The sequence below is a fragment of the Glossina fuscipes genome, unplaced genomic scaffold (genome assembly GCF_014805625.2).
Source record: "Glossina fuscipes isolate IAEA_lab_2018 unplaced genomic scaffold, Yale_Gfus_2 60, whole genome shotgun sequence".
Classification (NCBI taxonomy): Eukaryota; Metazoa; Arthropoda; class Insecta; order Diptera; family Glossinidae; genus Glossina; species Glossina fuscipes.
In genome coordinates, this window is record NW_023998432.1 from 2,707,400 (window position 1) to 2,727,564 (window position 20,165).

Here is a 20,165-nt window from a genome sequence, read left to right on the forward strand (position 1 = left end):
TCCTTTTGTTACATTCAGAAATATGCTCGAGAGGCGCCATAAAGTTGTCGATACATTCTTGATCCTCATACATTCCGAGTTATTTTGATTTGTCTTGACTGTAGGTGAAATTTGAAAACGGGCTTGATTCGTCCAAAATTATCTGCTATTTTAAACAGAAAAATTAATATGAAAATCATTGGAGAGAATTTGTTTTTTTTTTGGTTTTAATATAATTAATTATTGAAGCGATATGTGCTATACCTGTAAAACCTGTCGGGAAAGAGAGAAAAAGGGAATGATTTGTCAAGTTTTAGTGGATATGTGCTCCATTGATGTGTTATTAGCTAAGTATGGCACTGAGATTGGGACCCGCGAACGCCGACTTGGTAGTCGTGATTGTTATCTGCTTATCTATGCGGCAGTGCAATAATGAAAATTATCTAAAACTTACATAACAAAGGGTAGCAATTCATCCAACGCGAAGTCCCTAACTTCTAGCTTATAAGAAATTTTTTTTTGTTAAATCTGGTAAAAGTATTTCTTAGGTGTTGGATGTCAAAGATTCGCATTAAGCTGAATATAATTTTAGCACTTATTTTCTTGTTTTTATAAAACCTGTCGCCAGTAAGTGGCTTAGATATATTTGTTATGCATAAAATTTTTGGAATGGTTATATTACTCATTACGATTTAGAAACTATAGTTTAAGCTGAATGAGAGTTAAAGCGTTAAGAAGATATTTAGATTGTAAATAAAACAACAACAATTTTTGGTATATTTAAGTTGTTTTATATTTTCAACATTGGCTAACGTGTTTTTACATGCACCTGATAGACTTATGTGCGAATATTTTCGCTAATGTCGTTTTCAATTTTCCCCCTACAACGATTGATCGTCTTATTCAAAGCTTATGTATCTTAAAGGGTCCCCGTTGTACACGTTTGATAGTTACAAAGACAATATCATTCCCCAATGATGGCTTTAAATGTATGGCCTAACTAAAGCAATAGCTGAAAAAGAAGAAGAAGAAGAGAAAAATGATCTAATGTACCATGAAATTCGTAAGGAATACTCAAATTAGCGGCAGAATACACTTCGCAGTTATAAAAGTTATTGAAAAATACAATATAAAAGCAAGCAAATTGATATATTTCATGCGAGAGAGATTGTAAAGTGCAAAAAATATGTAAATAGAAGGAAAAAAGAGGGAAGAGAAGGAGAACAATAGAGTCGTGTGACAACATCGTTTCATGGCTGAAAAAAAAAATATAGTAATTTCAGTTTAATTTGACTGAAATTCCATGCGATTAATTCGGACTCGTAGCATAATATTAATTAAGACAGAGTCAGAGTTACTCTCTATCCTATTAATTATTTATCAAATTAACTAGTCTGGTCGTACCGATTGTGAAAGTCTGCATTAGGCTCTCCGATCTGTTCGGTGTTTACATATCCAAAATCGTAAAAATACCAATAGAAGCATAAAATACTCAGTCTTGGTAAAATTTGACAGGACGATGGCGTGTCCACAAGTTGCCAATACTGAATAGCAGCTAAAAATCTGAAAAAATTCGGAAACCAAGGACCTCTTCGTCGAAACGTATTCGTATCGGTCGGCAAAAAAAAGTATTTGCGCTAAATTGTAAACATACACTAGATAGCGGCCATCGCCTTCTTATTTTCGTTTTTCTTTCTTCTCCCCTCCTCGACGGACGTCTCCATAGTGATTGGTCATATGTTAGAAAAAAGATTAATTTTTTTTCGGCGAAGGAACTTGACTAAATTGATTCAAAATTGTACGCTGGTCTAAAGTTTCATGTGAGTTTTGATGTCCATTTTTGGCATACTTGTGTACCTTTAGTATTGGATATAAATAATCCAAAATAGTTTAGGTAAGTCTTAACCATGACTAAATAAAAGCTTCACCATATAGGTATTTAAACAACCATGCCAACATCTTAAAAAAGTATCCGCTACGTAATTTAAATTTCATTTACGACTGAAAGCTTTTCCACCATCTAACGAATTATATGGATCTGGGGGTAGAGGCAGAGATAAGTCATATGGGCAAGTATTTCTTCAATAAATCCTGGGCATTAGTAAATGCACTACAGTTCCTACAGGCCTGCATCTATATCTCTGTGCCTTCCTGCCTCTTTTAGAACATCCTCGCATGGCAGATATAGGGAACATCCTCTGAGTGGTTGATCTTATATTAAAAAAGAAAAAGAAGAAAATTCAAAGCTAATTATTGCGCTTAGGACGTCCTCAAAAACTTCAGAACTTCAAAATGTAAGTAGAATAAATGAAAAAACGACAACTTTGAAGACCTATCACCTGTCGTGAGCACTCTTTGCACCCAAATAGGGTACAAACATTTAGTACGAAAAATTTCCCTAACTTTATAAATTTACTTAACACGTATATGTGAATATTAAGATTAGATCGAAGCAAAGCGTTTCTGTTCATTTTGCATAATGGTATATGAACATCACATGCGGTGTGAAGGTATATAAAGCTTGCGTGGATGCATGCGAGATACAAAACGACCATCTTTTATTATATGTTGTTGCCAGGCTTTTGTCTGCTTCTTTGATGTTATTCCATGTAATTTTGTGTTCAACCTACAGATCACAATTTCGGAGTAACTTTGATGAATTTTGATAAAACCGACATGTTTTGGTCCAAGGACCGCGAATATTGAAAATAAAATAAAGATCGGAATATATTTTCGATCACTTCTCAAACAACGCCTCACTTTAAAAGATGTTTATATGAATATGTGAATTAAGCAAAGTGACGTAATGTATTTAATGGTGGTCCGGGTCCGACAATCATGCTTATACTTACACTCAAAAAACATTTTAAAGCAATTGAGAATCGCTGGGTTTTTAAATAGATAAAATATATAATGTAAACAAATGTAGTGATGACAGAGGTATCAGATTAGAACAAAGTGTGTAGGCGCACCTGTATATCAGTTCGCTTCAATTCAATATGATTGCGTCTGGTATTAAAAAAAAACTAAACCCGTTTAACCTGCACGTGATGTTCAGATATTATAATTGTAAAGATGATATAAATTGTATTTCAAAAGCTTATCTCACTTATTATTGCACTTGAAATCACTCACTGTCTCTATATCTCTCTGATGCGACGATTTCATACTTTCTCTAATCAAATTCCATTTTCGGGATGAATTCCAAGGTAATTGATATTATTGTTATGTTTCTATATTGTTTTCATTAAGTGTACATGTCTGTACTTGTATGTTCGAGCAACATTTGTGGCGACATATTGGTGAACTCAGAATCAAACGAAGAGAAAGGGGAAGTGGGAGGGCGGATATAACAAAATTTAACTTACTCTCCTTGTAAAGGTAATAGTCGTGACTTCCATAAACTACATAATTTCTTGATCTTGGTCTTGAACCTAAAATGTCTCATGAACGCACACCTACTGTTGTACTTAAATAACTCTCGTCAAAGTTAACATACACTGCTAAAACTTAGCAGATCTATTCTCAGTCAAAAAAAAAAAAAAGTGGACGAAAATTTTCAGTAAGCAATCTCAGCAGCATTCATATAAGAATGTATTTGAAAAGTCATTGTAGATGCTGGCCACGTACTTGGCGGAAAACTTCCGAAATTATTCAACTCAACGACGGCTTGTTTATTCCATAAACTCATCTGACAACAGACAACATATCCAATTTGCAATTAGGTACTACTTGATATGTAAACATCGAGTTAAAAGTTAGTGAAAATATTTCGTAAATCCGTTTAGAAAATACTTCATAATTTTTAAGTATTAGTTCGAGAGCGATCAACTTAAAGTGATTGTACTCATCATCGAAATCGATTTGCATTTGCATTTAGTACACTACAAAATATGACTCAAACTTCCTGTCGAGTATACACATTCTTAATCAAGGTAAAATTACTTATCGATTTAGCCAAATCTGCTCCTCCGTCTGTTTTTTAAAATGGTGCAAAAAATACTCCATCCTCTGCCTTATATCTGGCCAAAATTAGAGTATAACACGTATGTTCTGTGTGGAGGCGATCAATCGCATACAGTGAAAGGCTCAGCTACTCATGGGCGACGGAAGGACGTCAAGAACTCTCGATTAATTCAGGGCTAGTTTTCTACAGGGATGAAAGAGATAAGTCCGTCAATTGAACTATTCAACAAGACTACATGTCTTTCTCATCCACTCTTCCTCGAGGTCCCTGCATACCGCGCAACACACAACCATCATTTTTCCTGCCATACCAGGTGCCTCCATTTCCAAGTCGAACGGTTACAAATACTATTCTCTTACTCCACTCTTCTCTTCCTATAACCCCACGTACAGAGGACACCCTCTTAGTGGCTGGTCAAAAAAAAAAAAGGGTATATGAAACGTGTACTAGGTTCAATTAGATGACCAGTATAAAGATGGTCTCGACCGAATAGCTGATACTGTAGACGCTTTAGCTCTTCAGATACTACATTGGTCGAGACCAAAAGTCATTCATCATCAATCAGTCATATTGTTGCTTTATATACGCCACTGGATAGACCATACGCTTGAGGTATAGAAAAAGCGACTGGTCAAAGGCTTAAGCTTCATTCGGAAGAGGCTTGCAAATCTGCTGCAAAATCACCTCTAGTTTGCATTTCGGTAGATGCTTTTAAATATTAAATATGAGCGTAAACCTCTTACGTCGGTCGGTCGTAAGTTAAACTAATTCTATATACTTTCAATTAACTACATTACAACGTAATTAAGCATGCAAACGCGCTTACAGTGGCTACAAAATTGGAATCTTAATATCTACTAGAAATTGATTGAAAAATTTGGCAAATATTTTTGTCTAAAAAAATACTAACAATAATAAAACGAAAAACAAATGATTTTTGTATATTTACTAGGAGAGACAAGGGTCCAAATTTTATCATTTTTTTGCCTTTAAATTTTTTTATAGGTGTTGCGGATGGTGTTGGCGGTTGGCGTAGTTATGGCATCGATCCTGGCGAATTCTCATCATTTCTTATGAAAACCTGCGAACGTTTAGTTCATTGTGTTAATTTCAATCCGCAACGACCAGTTAATCTCCTAGCTTATAGTTATTGTGAATTGTTGGAACAAAAGAAACCCATTTTAGGTAAGTACCTCTTTAAGAATACCTAACACTTATTATATCAGTTTATGAAATATTTTTCCGAGAACATTTGCCTTTACATGTATGCATGCGATGCACGCTCCAGCATTAATAATTAGATTTGTTTGTTATCATCATCATCGTCATCATCGATGCCTTACGAACGAACGATGTGCTGTAGTGCTGTGTATATTTCAACGGTTTTATTATAGTTCTAAACTGGTTTTCGAATTGAAATGAATCTTTTTAAAATGTAGAGTATAGAGCGTTGTATAGATTAAGGTAGGGATGATGTCTTTCTCTTATTATAAGTTTACACGAGAGTTTAACACTTTGGCCGTTACACTGATAACAAGGTGTTTTTATTTGTATGCGCGATTTTTGTTGTTGATCTTCAGTTTTGTGTATCTGTGTGTATGTGGTTTTGTTATAAAATTCACGTGGGTTTGTATATATTTTGTCCTGTTCTAACGTAATTGATAACAAAAATATATCTGTGTGTTTGTGCGTGTGCGTGTTTGTGTGACAATTTATTATTCATATTGACGTAGTACTTAATTCAGATTTCAATTGAATGTTTTGATGATTTGAAACAAAAAAAAAAGAAAAAGGAAACATAATAAAGATTTGTTTTGATTTTTCGCATTCTTTTGTTTTCATGAACTATTCACTTTTGTTTTTCTATTTTCTTTCTTGATTTTTTCTTTTCTTTTCTTTTCGTTTTCGTTTTTTTTTTTTTTTTTTTTTTTTTTTTTTAGCATTGGCTCTCAGCCAAAGTTTATTTAAAAATGTTCAAACATACAAACACATCTCGCATGCAAAGCAAAGACACATTTTTGATGGGACACCATATGGTAAATGTGTTATTTTTAGAGCTGTATGTTAAGGCATTGTTTTATAAATAATAACATTTAGCATTTATTTCGTCCTATGACCCTAAGGGCGGAATATTTATAGCGGCGCATACATCAACGATTGATGTTCACTTACTTTATTTCAATTTAAATCGATTAAACTGCAAAAGTGCATCTCGACTTGTAAGCTTTAGGATTTCTAGTACTTGATCAACTACAATTTAGTATGGCCCTCAGAGGATTCATGAAGGTGCACAAGAATAGTTCCGGATTGCAAGAGAAACTCAAAAAATGATTCATTACAAGCCGTCTCCCATCAAATTAACCACTAACCTTCTTTTAGGCAGAATATATGTTATGTGTAGGAAAGATAATAGGCATTTTGAGTCTATGCACATCATAGCAACACCAAAATTTTTTTTTGGTGGAATCATTATAAAAAATAAATCAACCATTTAAATTCATGTTAATCAGAAAGACTTAACATCTACGGATAAATGAATGGAGTGCGCGTCACTTTTTCCATATTAATGATGCTTAGCGATTTCTGGGCAAGTTCTGCCATAGGAACCGGACCGTAGTTGTGCTGAAAAATCATAATAATACGATGAGTTTTGGCGTATTGGCATCCTAACTATCGTAAGGCATCCATTGTTCATCATTACTCAGCAGCAGTAAATGCTCTTTATTTGTCACAAAACCTGACATATATTTTTTGTTGGGTGAAGACATTTTCTGGTTGTCATATGTGTTGGTATTATGATTGAGTTTTGTTACCAAACGGTCAAGCCTTAAAAGAAACCTAAGAAAAGAAGCTTAAGTAGGCATGTTATGTCCACTACATGCACGGTTAATATATTCTATGTATAAAATTCTGGAACTTAGTTGCATAATTAATGCAAGAATGCAACGTTTAATAATATGAATGGCAATGGAAGGAGAGGAAAAGGGAGTATGGATGAACAGCAAAACAGGGTGTATTCCTTTATTTAAACAGTTGATGAGAATGCAAGCAAAACGTATAATATACATGATGAACGAATAATAAATGATAATACGCTGAATATAATCATCTGCATTGGCAATATTTATACGGGTTTTGGCTGAAAATAACCGACTTAAGAAAGAAACAAAACAGTTTACCTTTATAAATATTTTAATTTTTTTTTTTTAGACTTCTGATAGGTCTACATATTTCCCCCAACGGAATGCTCCCATTCCCTTCATTCAATCCAACCGGTATTCGGAGCATTCCTCTGCAAGTCAGCGAAAGTGATGACTTCCCTGATTTGACAAAATCGCTGTCCTCCGAGCACAACATTTTGTGATTAGAGAAATGAGAAAAATATGGGCATTTGGGACTAAATTAACTGTTAACATAGAACAGTGAATTTTTGCCATAACAATATGATGAAATATATTTTCTTCGTTTTCCTTGTGCCTTCAGCTCCTTGAACGAGTTTTTCCTTTTTTCAGATAATCGACCAAAATACCTAAATAGCTACTTCACAAAACAGTCGCCATGATGTTCCTGATCGAAATAACAACTTTTGTCTTTTTTTCGTGCCAATTTTCCCTTCGCAATCTATTGTTTCCACTGGTTTTGTTTTCCGAATGTACTGGTGTATTCAAGTTTCCTCTACGCTAATTAATCGACGCTTAAAGTGTGCCAATAAAATACCGGAACACGCACATAACGTGGGATCAGCGTTCTCATGCTTAGATCTTTACTCAGTGTGTGATTAACACATTCTTTGGAGCTACTGTTCTCTCTCGATTTTATCCGTTATCATGAAAAAACACTCGCACCGATTCAGTCAGACATTCAAGGGATGTCCTCTATTCACATAATGCAGTGACGGTCACAAAGACGTGAGGGAAGAGAAAGAAAGAAAGAAAGAAATATAGAAATGGCGGCTGAAGTCTAGTCGATGTGAGTTCAAAAGATAAATTTTATACTTTTACTGACTGAGCACTGACTATAGCTACGACAGAAGTAAACTCCATCGCACTCAGATTTGAACACTTGTGTCGATTACTCAAGCGGAAGCAAGCAAGCCTTGCTTCCTTACGGCGAATACGTAAGAATTTCAAAGTATTCTGTTAATTGGGAATGCTTCCGTTGGCCAATTGGAACTATTTTCACCCTGGAGTACTAAATTTTTGGATCATAATAACTATACTCTAAGTTCTAAATCGCAGTTCACGAGCTCACCACGGTGCACATTTCTCTTTGCTTTCAATTTTGTGGTATCTAATTTTAAAATCAGTACGTGTTAAAAATTTTAAATAGCAATTTCTTAAGACTACTTGAGGCGAGGTTCATGTCCATTTTGAAACTTAATCAGTCATCCATATCATATTGAAGGTTATATGAAGGTTTTTGTGCAAAGATAGCAAAGAGGCGGACAAGCGGAAATGCGGATACGTTTAAATGTAAGCGGATCTGTATCACATATATCTTATAAAGGTTGTATGAAGGAAAGTATGAAAGCCCGCCTTTCGATATTGGGGCTAACAAAAACTACATACGTTCGAAGGAAACCCAATCTCTCATAAAATTTTATACATACGGTAGAAAAAAGAGAGGGAAGAGTAAAAAATGATCATCATTCACAACCATATACGTAAAGGAATTTGAATAAAGTGATGCTTGATGCACTCGCCTATTTATTGTTTCGATTGCTTACAACTACAAAAAGAGATATCATCTTTTCTTCACTTGTTTTATAAACATGTATAAATCTGTTGAAAACCCTTAAAAATTTTAAATATTTGCTCGATCGAATGGCAATGAATTCCATAACTTTATAGCGTTAACAAAGAATAGTTTTGATGATGTTAATTGTCTTATAGTTTGCCAGAATTAAATTCATCGTCCATCAGGGTTTCATGAAACTAAATTTCCTCATGTAAATATCGCATATCACAAAATAAGTCTCTCTGGTCTTGCATATGCAGGAAAACACTATTGGCAGGCGCATATCATTTTTGAATAGTGCCAGCCTTCGAAGAAAGAACGTGTCCAGATTTCATAACATTCCGACCACTATTTTACAGAATTTTGATCACTATGGACAACTTTCACGGGTTTCTGCCGTTTCGGATTTGACTTTCAGAGTAGGGATAGATATCTGTTTCATCCCTTATCACATATCGTGCATGAAAAAATCCTATTTCCTTCGCCAAATAACGCTCACACAATGTTGAGTAAACATGGCACACGAGTGTTCATGCGAACTAGTAAATGCAATATATTCTGATATCTTTAAAATGTTAGCCATCTCAACTTTTCGGTCTGCAAAAAACATTTTGTTCTATGTTTTCTGAAACGATTACCAAATTCGGGCGACCAGTTAATATGACGGTGCTTAAAATTAATAATCCGTCTACAAATTGCTTTATTTTTTTTCTTTGACAGCAGGAGTCACCATAAAATCTTTTAAGCTTTCGCTGATTATGACCAAAAAGCAACGTTTAATTAATACACGAAATTCAGATTTTTCATTACTCAGAAATCGTATGGATCTGTCAGTAGTAATGCTGTATATGTGTCAGACAAGAAACTTCTTGGTTGAGTACTGATAAGCATACGAATGAACAACGAGTCCAAAGTCCTTTCTGATATTCTGTTATTCTTTCGTTTGTTAACAGCTTATCTGGCGCAGCTATTGGCCCAATTTGTAATTGATTATTAGATATACAGCCAAAATTGCCATATCCAATGGTTCTATACAATATGAGTGGCATAAAAAGACATTTTATGAATATGAATTTGTTGCTTGCGTGTATTTGGACCATTTTTTACTTCAATAAGTTATTTATGGAGGAATTTATACAATATGGAGAAATTTATACAGTTATACAATATATTAGTCATTATATTTCCCACCTTTCTTATAACATGGCGATACCGCGTTAGAAGAACAATATTGGTGTGGCAACGATTCAATCATCGACCCATTTTCGTACTTCTTCAGCATTATGAAATCGTGTGCCACGTGCTGCACCGATAAAAACTAACGGTAATCAGAAGGCGCTATGCCATTGTGTGCAGCAGAACTTCCCGTTCGAGCTGCAACTGGAAGCTGGATGACTTTGCGTCTGTTAGCCGCTATTGCTGGACTTCTCTGCAGCAATATATCGTTCAATTTGTTTAATTGACGTCGGCTAACATCTGCAGTAACAATTTTATTTGGTTTTACCGGCTCGTAATACACTATATCTTGCTGATCCCACCATAACCGTAGGAAAACTTTATGGCCACGAATATTTCATTTCGGTGTTGAGCTGGATTGCTCTCCTGGACTAACCCATGACTTTGTGCGCTTGGGATTGTTATAGTAGATCGAATTCTCATCGTCACTCACTCTTGCTCGGCGAGCAACCAAATTACGTTTTTGAAACTGTTTAAAATAGGATTTTAAGTCGATTCGTATGATAGCCATTTTCTCTCCTTTTGGGTCTTTCCCACCGCATGTGAACGTTTAGAAACAATTGATTTGTTGAATTCCTTGTTGGAAAGTTCTTTGAGAGTTTGAGCTCATGTTTCGTACAATAAGTCTTACAATTCAATGGCTCTTTTAGTCCTTCAGTCCGTTCTTTGTCGTTGACATTCAAATCATCACTTATGAGCCATTGAAACGAAAATCGACAATTGGGATATGATGCACCACCATCACCATAAGCTTCTAAAAGTGTTTCATGCGCTTCGGAAAATGCAATTTTGAACGTTTCATGATTAGCGTCTGTATACACTCAATAATACTAAATGCAAAACTGCTGTTTTATATAGAGAAAGATCGAAATCATTGAATTTAACCGTTGTGTAGATTCTTACTTTGCATCATTTTCACTAATAGACGTCGCTGATCAAAATATATGCAAGCAATTATTAGCTAAGAGTTTTTCCAAGTGAAATTTGGAATTCTTGGGACGGAATTGTTATTCTTTCACTTTCGTTTGCACGAGCGTATCCATAGTTCTTTAGTAGAATGTAGTTTCTTCGCTTCTTTCTATTGCTACCATTATTGGGTATAATGGATCACATTTTTATACCCTACACCACTTGTGGTACAAGATATATTAACTTAGTGCAGTCGTATATAACAGGCAGAAGGGCTTAAATAGACGCACCTTTTAAATTCAGAATCATAATCTGCATTGATCTAAATCTGTCTATCAGCCTGCTATCTGCCCATGTAAATTTGTGTTCAAGCTATAGATATTCGAGATATTTTGGAGAAATTTTGGGAAATTTGGTTCGACCCAAAGACGAACGCTGTTGAAAATGGTTCGCACCGATTCACTTTTTCAACCACTCCCCATATAACACCCTATTCTGAAAAGTAAAAAAAATTGTAATTTTGCAAATTTCTTGTCAAAAGTGGCTAAAAAATATGATTTCGGCATTCTAAATTGGTATAAAAACTTCGGATTGCCTGGGGCAATTCTTGAATCCCCCCTCATCTAACGGAAACTAAAGTTTATATCATAAAAAGGTATAACCTTCATCGCTTTATGATTAGCATTATATCAAAAAAGTGATTTAAGATAAAAAAATTATTTTTGCCAAATTTGGACCATCTCGGATTACTTTTTAATCCTACCCTAATAAGGATTTTCGCGAAAATTGATCCTTTATAGATCAGAAGTCTAAGTTTTAATATGTGGTGATGGAAATTGACCCATAATACTATAGTAATTTCTCGCAAATGCCGCAGGAGGTCCAAAGCTTTCATACCCATTTAGTATGCTGAGATACTACTACTTATCCACTTTTGCCGAGAAATTTTGGGAATTGCAATTTTTTTCCATGTAACGACTTTTCACAATACGGCTTTATAAAAAGAGTGGGCGAAGAAGTGGACCGATCCGAAACATTTTCCACAGTGTTCGTTTTTGGGTCAAAACACGCCACTGTACCAAATATCATGCAAATATCTCAAAAATTGCGACCTGGAACTTGAACACAAGTTTTCATGGATAGATATCAGACGGACTGGTAGGGATAGATCAATTCAGATTATGATTCTGAATCGATACGTATAATAAAAGGTGGATCTATCTTAAACGAGAGGGAAAAGTAGTTAATGAATCGGACTAAACGACTTTTCCTTACAGGAGTAAATTGATTGATAAATAAATTGTCTCTTATAATGAAGACAATTATGCTTTCTTATCGGAACAGCAGAAAAATTTAAATGATCGCAAATTGAATTTTGATGGAAATTACTCTCCTTCGTCTATATATATGATATGATCTTATTTTCCAGATGTAATATATTTAACAAAGTGAGAAACATTTTTCAATCGAACTATGTATTCTCTATTTTCGCCAGTGCACCACCAATAATTCCATCAATACTCTTCCTCGATTGAACTCTGTTTACACTTTCATGGGAGGATTCTAATGATTTTCTTTGTTTTTTCGGGTTAAACGCGTTTCTTTATTAAAATCGATCAAAATGCAATCACGTTGTGGGGTGCGGCAATGGTTTGGATATAATGAGGAAAGTTCTCCGAATGCAATCTGCAAGAGTATGTGTTCTTTTAAGTCTTTTAACGCATTAACTTTAAAAGTATTTAATCTTTGACATCTACTTGTACGATACAAACATTTTCCTACTTTAAGGAAAATAATTATTTAGGTGGGCATCTAAGCGCAAGTTTTATCTTTCTTGAATATGAAATTTTCCAGGTAGTAGCACAGCTTGCGTGCTTGTACTGAATCGTGAGAATAGTACGGTCTATACGGCGAATATTGGAGATAGTGGTTTTATGGTAGTGCGCAGGGGCGAAATTGTACATAAGTCAGAGGAGCAGCAACATTATTTTAATACGCCCTTTCAGTTGTCACTGCCACCACCTGGTCACGATCATAATGTCCTAAGCGATAGTCCAGATTCAGCAGACACTTTGAGCTTTCCCGTTAAGGATGGTGATGTCATTTTGGTGGCTACAGATGGCGTCTTCGATAATGTGCCCGAAAAACTATTATTGGATATGTTAAAAGAAGTAAGAATTTATTTATTTTCAATTGATTAAAAGTTTCTATATAAATTTAATTTTTTAGGTTGAAGGTGTAACAGATCCTGTTAAACTACAAATGACTGCGAACTCCCTGGCGTTGATGGCTCGCTCGTTGTCGTTCGACAGTGACTTTATGTCACCATTTGCAATTAATGCAAGACGTAATAATATAAATGCAACGGGTAAGTATTTAAAGCAGTACAGGTTTGAGCAAGGAGCTCATCTCCTTGACCGCGGCTAGCAGCTGAGATATCTCCTTTTTTTTGTAATTTATGTGTATTTGTTTTGTTTTAGGCGGCAAACCTGATGACATAACTGTGGTACTCGCGACTGTAGCAATTTAATTTTTTTTTTTTTGTGTTTTAATTTTAAGATTATTTTAACTTTTGATATCATGTGTATAACGAAGCGAAAATAGTTAATTTTTTTCCATTATAACTTTATTTCTCTATTTTTGTCCCTCTCAACATCTTTCTCAAGTTTTCAAACACTACTTATAGTTATTATAGCGCTTTAATTTTTTAAGTCCATCATATATTTTAAGACTTTTTTTTCAGTTCTGTCGTATACTCGACTAGTGTTTTAAGTGTGAACAGTTTAGAATGATTTTATTTTTGATGATTAATTATTTAAATCATTAACATCTAAATATTTACATATATATATATGGATAATTTTTTAAGTTTCTCAGGTTTTATTTTATTTCATAAGATTGACGTTTTTTCCTCATGAATTGAAAAATCCCAAATTTAGTTATTAAAAAGTTGCTTTCAGCAGTTTTTCGTGATTGTAATCATAATTTTTTTTGCATTTTTTCGCAACGAAACGATCATTAATTTCAAACATTCTAAAGTTAAACGACGTTCTTCAATCGGGCTTTTCTATTTTTGCTTCAATCTTTCCATGCAAAAAATAATCGCCATTTTGTAAAAAGAAAAGTAAAAAGAACGGCAAAAATCGAATTAATATATTTAGCTTGTTTGTACTGCTTACTGGGAGGTGTGATGTTCGCTACATATTAATTTCTAGGCTTATCTAGGTACAAATATTTGAAAGCCCCCTCCCCCCGCCGCCAAAAAAAAAAGTGAATAAGAGCCACAGAAACGTTTACTTTGCATTATTCCCGCGTACAAGCAACATATATAAAATCAATCCAATCAATACTAATTAAAAAATAGTTAAGATTAAAGGCAAAAAGCAACTGGCAACAGTAATATTTTACGGAAAGGGCAAATTCGATAACAGTAACGAGAAATCGCATTATTGTCGGAACTGTATGAATAAATAAAAAAAGAAGAAAATGAAAAATAATAAAAATAAAACATAGAACATAATCGTTTTAATGTAAAGAACAACTTTTTTTCTATTAACGTTTATTTTTTAGATCATTTGGTTTTTGTAAATTTAACCTATAGTGACTCAATAGTACTTCAGCGCTTATAAAAATTAGTAGCAAAATATACATGAACTTTAAAGCATTTCCACAAAACGATTGCTATTTGCGAAGTAGTAAGAAAAATTGAAAAATTTGAAGAAAAACCTTGGAAAATCACTAATTGTTACGAGATGCTTGTTTGGAAACGGCGGGTTTTCTTAACATTTCGAATTGGTGAACTAATTTACGACAGCCGCCGGAATATCTCTTTGGTTATGATCTTGTTGAGGATCTCGTGCGACTTCTGCATTAAGTGCCCCTTCTTCAGCGTTATTATTATCTGGTGGAGGTTGGCCTTCGTCGCCGCCCCAATTAAAACCGCCTGGACGATCTTCCGGAAGCGGTTGATAATTACGGTCTATATGTTCGTTAAATAAAAGCTTTCTACAATTAAACGCAAAATGAAAAAAAGAAAAGCAAGTGAAAAAGAACTTCAGCCCTTAAGCGACGATAGTGCGTAAAACTCGCATATGATCGCTAATGAATAACAAAAGAATATATTGAAAATTATAATAACTTCGAGTATCTATACTGACTTAATTTTTCTAATTTAATTCGATAATTCGCGCTTCGATAATCTATGATTTCATCATCGAATCTGAAGATTTATGTTTTGATGAATATTTCCGAATATACAAAATTATCTGTTTATGATTATGTTAAAAGGATATAATTCTCTTTGATGTATGGGATAATCTTGTAAAGGGAATGAAAATTTAAAGTTTGACGTAAACTTACAGAAAATTTGGTGTTTTTAGAAATTTGTAACCGTTTCTTTGGAATGGAAATACGTCTTCGAGGAAGTAATATATATGGCCGACACCCATGCCAATTATATCCACCCATATGGTATTACCCAAAATCATGGAGCAACACAATAAAACCCAAGGTAAATAGGGTGCCTAAAAAACGAGAAAACCAAAATAGAAAAGTATTAAAGTGTACGGCATGTATTATTACGTTAATTGGAATAAGTCACGCAGCTGTTATATTTTTAGCTTGTCGCGTTTTTTATTTAAAAGGACCCACCTGAAAATTCATGACACCGAAAAAATTCATACGTACACCTGGATTACGACGTGACCAGACGTACACTAGCATAAGTGTAAAGGCCTGGCCCAAAAACAATAGGTTTACAAACATGCCGAAAAAAGTCATAAGAGCGGCACCAAATAAAAACATGGTAACAAAATCGGAACTTCGTCCACGAAAAGATCCCTCTTCGAGCATGCGACAATAACGATAGGTGAAGACAATGTTAAAAAAAAAGGTTATGCCTACTGATGAACCAAAAAACAGGAAGGTTGTTGCTAAACGCCATAATTGTAATTTACGTAAAATTAAAGTAGGATTGAAATATAATTGTAAAGGCGATACAATATCCAAATGCTGTAAATAATCGGTAAGCCTTAGTATCATTCATTAAATCAAAAACGTGACGTGTCTTTATTACTTACCACAACCAATGTAGTAAGGACGCATGCTGTCGTGTAAAAGCGAGTTACTGGAGGAATTTCTACGTAAAATTGTCTTATACTCTGAAAGGCCATCGTACATTTGCAAATGGTATGTCGAAAATTATTGCTTATTGAAATTCCAATCGTCGGCTAAATAATCCTCGCTAACAACCTTGTGCATACAATCCTTTGCTCACTATACTGCATTTATGCAGTGTTTTTATAGAATTATATGGTTCACAACTTTTTTGAATTAATTGTTATTTAAATATTTACTGTTATCAAGTGTGCGTTTGCAGAAAAACGTCGTTTAATTCGCACAACTTTTTGTAGCTAATATTTATAACTAATGAAAAAACCACAGAAACTTTCCTCTATTCAGCTGTTTTTTACATATACAGCATTGCCAGAATTACATATAGGGTGAAAAGAAAAACTGACGAAGGAATTTAAGAACAACAATATACAACACTTTCGAAATTTTGAAGGAAAAGTAGACTAAACTCAATTTTGACAATTAATGCGTAACGTGCAGAAGTGAATTATAATTCTTTTTTTATTAGTTTAAACATACGATAGCATGCGTTCATTCTATTGACGCGCAAGGTTGTGAACAAACTAGAAAGTCCAACAGTTTATTTTAAGAATATACTTCAGACATGTACCATAACTTACATACTATCACAGCTTTTCCTAAAAGACTTAAATGGAAATACTGCAGGGAATGTTGCGAATTTACATGAACATTGAAGACAATATCTGGCTCTTATTAATTAATGCACTAAAATTTTGTACCTTTAATTATTTATTTATTTTAAATATGGCTAAATTGAACATAAATTAACACAATTAGTTTAATTAAATCCCACATTCGACAACGAAAGCACTTAAAATAATAGCTGCAATGGCATCGTGCCCCAACTGTCAAAATGTAAGTCTGTACGTATAGTTGAATATATAGTTTGCATTGCATTATTTCATCATGCAAAAATTTTAATTTTGCTGCATCCTTTCTCATTGACAGAAGAAAAAAGACAGTGATGTAGTTAAGAAAACAAAAACTAAACATATGGTTAATATTTTTCCTTTAAAATGGTTAAACGAGTTTTTACATTTTGCGAAAAAGAAAAAGTTCGAGGTCAAGTAGTAAATTAAAAAGAAAAAAAATCAAGAAACGTTTTCCAATTTATCGGACTATATCCAAATAAGTGACCATGATAGTCAGTCGAAGAAAGAAAAAGGCAAAAAGGATACGAATAGTTGAATTCGCCTTCTATATCATTCAGGTGAACAGTGCACACGAAGGTCGAGGATTTTGAAAAACAGCTTTATCAGAGACTTTACGAACAAAGAGACAGTTGCTAACATTGCTTTCTTTCCTGCACCCTCTAAAAGGGTAATTTCGAGAACATTTCTTAGTGTGAAAACAATAAGCAAAATTTTTACGAATACAGGACTGAATTAAATGTGGATATTTAATAGCTCGTAGACTTGATTGAAAGTCGTCAGTGCTGGTTTTGTGAAATGAAATCTCGCTTTTCCAAAAGGCTGAAAAAAGGTGAAATTGGCCTTTGTAAGGGGAAAAAATTGAAAAGGGAGGAAATGACACGATTATTTTGAAAAAGTTTTTCGGCTCGACGACCGGAAGGATAGGAAATAAATATTTGAGTTTAGGAAATATACATATATATATATATTTATATATATTGTTACGAAAATCCCAAATCTAGCTAATGTCAGCTAAGGAATTTTCCCTAATAATAAATTCCCTGAAGAAGGAAAAACCATATGAGCATTCGCAGGCGCCTCATGAAGTTGCAGGCCGATGAAAACGATTAGTGGAAAAGCAAACAGGTAAAAGCTAAGTGCATATTCGCGGGCTCGTCATGCAGGTGCAGGCTGATGAAAACGATTAGAGGAAAAGCAGGCTGGGATTAGAAATAAAATCATAAATTTAGGTATAGTAACATGCTTGTAAAAATGTATATAAATAGCATATTTGGGGAAGGCAGAGTTAGTCGGGCAAGAACATTTGAGCTGAGAGTACGGCCAAAATAAATTGTGAATAATCCTACATGTAAGAAATATAATTGTAAATAAATACTCCTACTTTTGTGAAAGACAAAGTAGTAAAATAAAAGAACTTTGAAGTGTATTTCTCTTGAATAAAATATCCGCGATCTAGTGATACGGACTGTATCTTGTAAAAAGCAAATTTCATAACAATATATATATATATATAATAAGCTATAAACTATTTATATATAATCTATAATGTCTATAATCTATAAGTATATAATCTATAATATCTATATATATATTTATTTACATATATATATATTTATATTTATATATATATATATATATATACATATTTTTGAGCTTTTATTTATATGTATATACTATATAAGCTCTGTACTTAAAAATTCGCTTATTTCATCAAATTATATGTTATATATTAAAGGGCGCATGCGCGACATAAAGTATTCTTTGAAAAAGAAAAACGAAGGACAGTAATCGTGCAGTTTATTGACAGTTTCACCATTTTGCACACCTCTGCAAAGATTTACTGGCTTCAAACAAATTATACGGTCCTTTCTATGGGTTTACTACAATGAAATTGTGAATAGGCAAAATATTAAAATGTGTCAATGATGCCAAGTTTATAGTTTATAGGATAAAACGAAAAATATGCCAATAGTTAAAAAAAAATGTATATTGCTGTTAGTATCTTTTTCGCGCTCCGTATAGAATTCTAATAGAAAATTGGACAAAAACGACACAGAATTAATTTTTCATCGCCATTTTTGACTTGGCTGCACTTAAGCAAACATATGAGCACTAGTTATGTATCTATTAGTTAACTAGCTCTCATTTGAAAGGCATACTATCAGAAACATTTCGTTTATGTATGACGTTCCTCATTCGAAATTAATTTCGAAAATAAGGAACAAATTCGACGTTTGTTTGTTTACAATCAATAACAAAATCATACAAACGTGAACCTTTGTGTAATTTTTGGACAAAATAAAATGAAGTGAAAGTTGAAATTTTATATAATACATATAATTTCATATTTTTATTTTTTAGGAATATTTTGACTGTGAAAGTGAATTTAGAATTTTAATATGTATCATTTTAGCTTTATTTTATATATTATATTAATGCATTAACATATGAATGTATCTATAAGGAATTTGTATTTTAAAATGAATTGCAAATCAATTGTAATTTTGTATTATATGAATAAAAGCCAACTGTGTAATTTTCACAAAACACCTTAAAGGTGCTTTACACTTTACGTATTTTATTAAATTTACAAGATGTCCCAGTTTATATTTCCTCACTTATTCGCCTCAATTGGAAGGCGAAACGTCGGCACCGTCGTCAAGAAGCCTTGATCAAGGAAATCAAAATTTTATTTCCATAATTTTCTTTTGATCGCAAACTTTAGGAATAAAATATTTATATGAATATAGGCAAGAACATATGTGTATGTAGATTAACTCACCATTCCACTTAGACCTTTTTTCCATTTCTTCTATCATATCTGATACAACAATAAAAGCGTTTTATGATAAGCTTAAGAGGAAATCGCTATCCGTCACCCAAAGTAAGTGTTAAACGGATTGGCGATAAGACCAATAAATCTAGTAGACTGATGAGTTTTTATTATTTGTTGCTCCTTTGTGCTTTATCAATGATAGCAACAGTATAAGATGATGTATGGGAGGATTGCTGATACATAATTGGCAAGCTTTGGGGAATTAAAACAATTGGAGTAAAAAGCAAAAAAAAAAAAAAAAATCAATTAATTTACTTACCTTTCACAAACTTAACATTTTTATGTTGGTTCACCTGTTTGCAATGGAACAATTTTGTTCGCAAATTTTTTTCATTTTCAATTTACAGCGGTTTTCTTTTATAAATGCAGCCAATACTTTAACAAAGCGTAAGCAATTGGCAATTTTGAGAGAGCGCTTCTCGCGAAATATAGCTAAAAAAGTTGAAATACGAACATGAAACTAAGCTGACATCATAAACGATTAGAAGGCGTATTAGTTCACTTTATTTCATTCTGTTAGCTACATGCTTTATATAATTTTGATTTACTTAGTTGAGTAAAAACAGTTCGATGTGAACACGAAGTTCTTTGTTGGAATGTAGACCTATGTATTGATTAATTGGATGTATATATACTACACATATATATACTATATATTAGTTTGGGGAAAAAGAAATCCATTATTTTTATATGA

General features: G+C 33.5%; 2 protein-coding genes across 2 annotated transcripts in view; one reads left to right on the top strand and one right to left on the bottom strand.

Moving 5' to 3' along the window:
- Positions 1-13,481, top strand: part of LOC119637532 (protein phosphatase PTC7 homolog) — a 26,859-nt gene extending 13,378 nt beyond the window's left edge. Inside the window, exons 2-5 of the mRNA XM_038033599.1 lie at positions 4,952-5,131; positions 12,683-12,999; positions 13,058-13,196; positions 13,309-13,481. Of these exons, the coding sequence (XP_037889527.1) occupies positions 4,952-5,131; positions 12,683-12,999; positions 13,058-13,196; positions 13,309-13,358 (686 nt within the window). The 3' untranslated portion in view covers positions 13,359-13,481. The remainder of the gene's footprint in view (positions 1-4,951; positions 5,132-12,682; positions 13,000-13,057; positions 13,197-13,308) is intronic.
- Positions 13,359-16,462, bottom strand: LOC119637533 (derlin-2). Its single transcript, XM_038033600.1, has 4 exons — positions 15,907-16,462; positions 15,479-15,838; positions 15,188-15,351; positions 13,359-14,833 (listed from the first exon to the last, which is right to left on the bottom strand). Exons 1-4 carry the CDS (start codon positions 15,997-15,999, stop codon positions 14,629-14,631), a joined length of 822 nt encoding a protein of 273 aa, XP_037889528.1. The 5' UTR covers positions 16,000-16,462; the 3' UTR covers positions 13,359-14,628.
- Between the last annotated feature and the right edge of the window lie 3,703 nt (positions 16,463-20,165).

Bases quoted from the DNA above. Each gene is read 5' to 3' on its own strand.
- LOC119637533 (XM_038033600.1), bottom strand. From the start codon at position 15,999: ATGGCCTTTCAGAGTATAAGACAATTTTACGTAGAAATTCCTCCAGTA. The intron at 15,352-15,478 runs GTGGGTCCTTTT...CTCGTTTTTTAG, and splicing joins TCGGTGTCATGAATTTTCAG to GCACCCTATTTACCTTGGGT. The intron at 14,834-15,187 runs GTAAGTTTACGT...GTTTAATTGTAG, and splicing joins CTAAAAACACCAAATTTTCT to AAAGCTTTTATTTAACGAAC.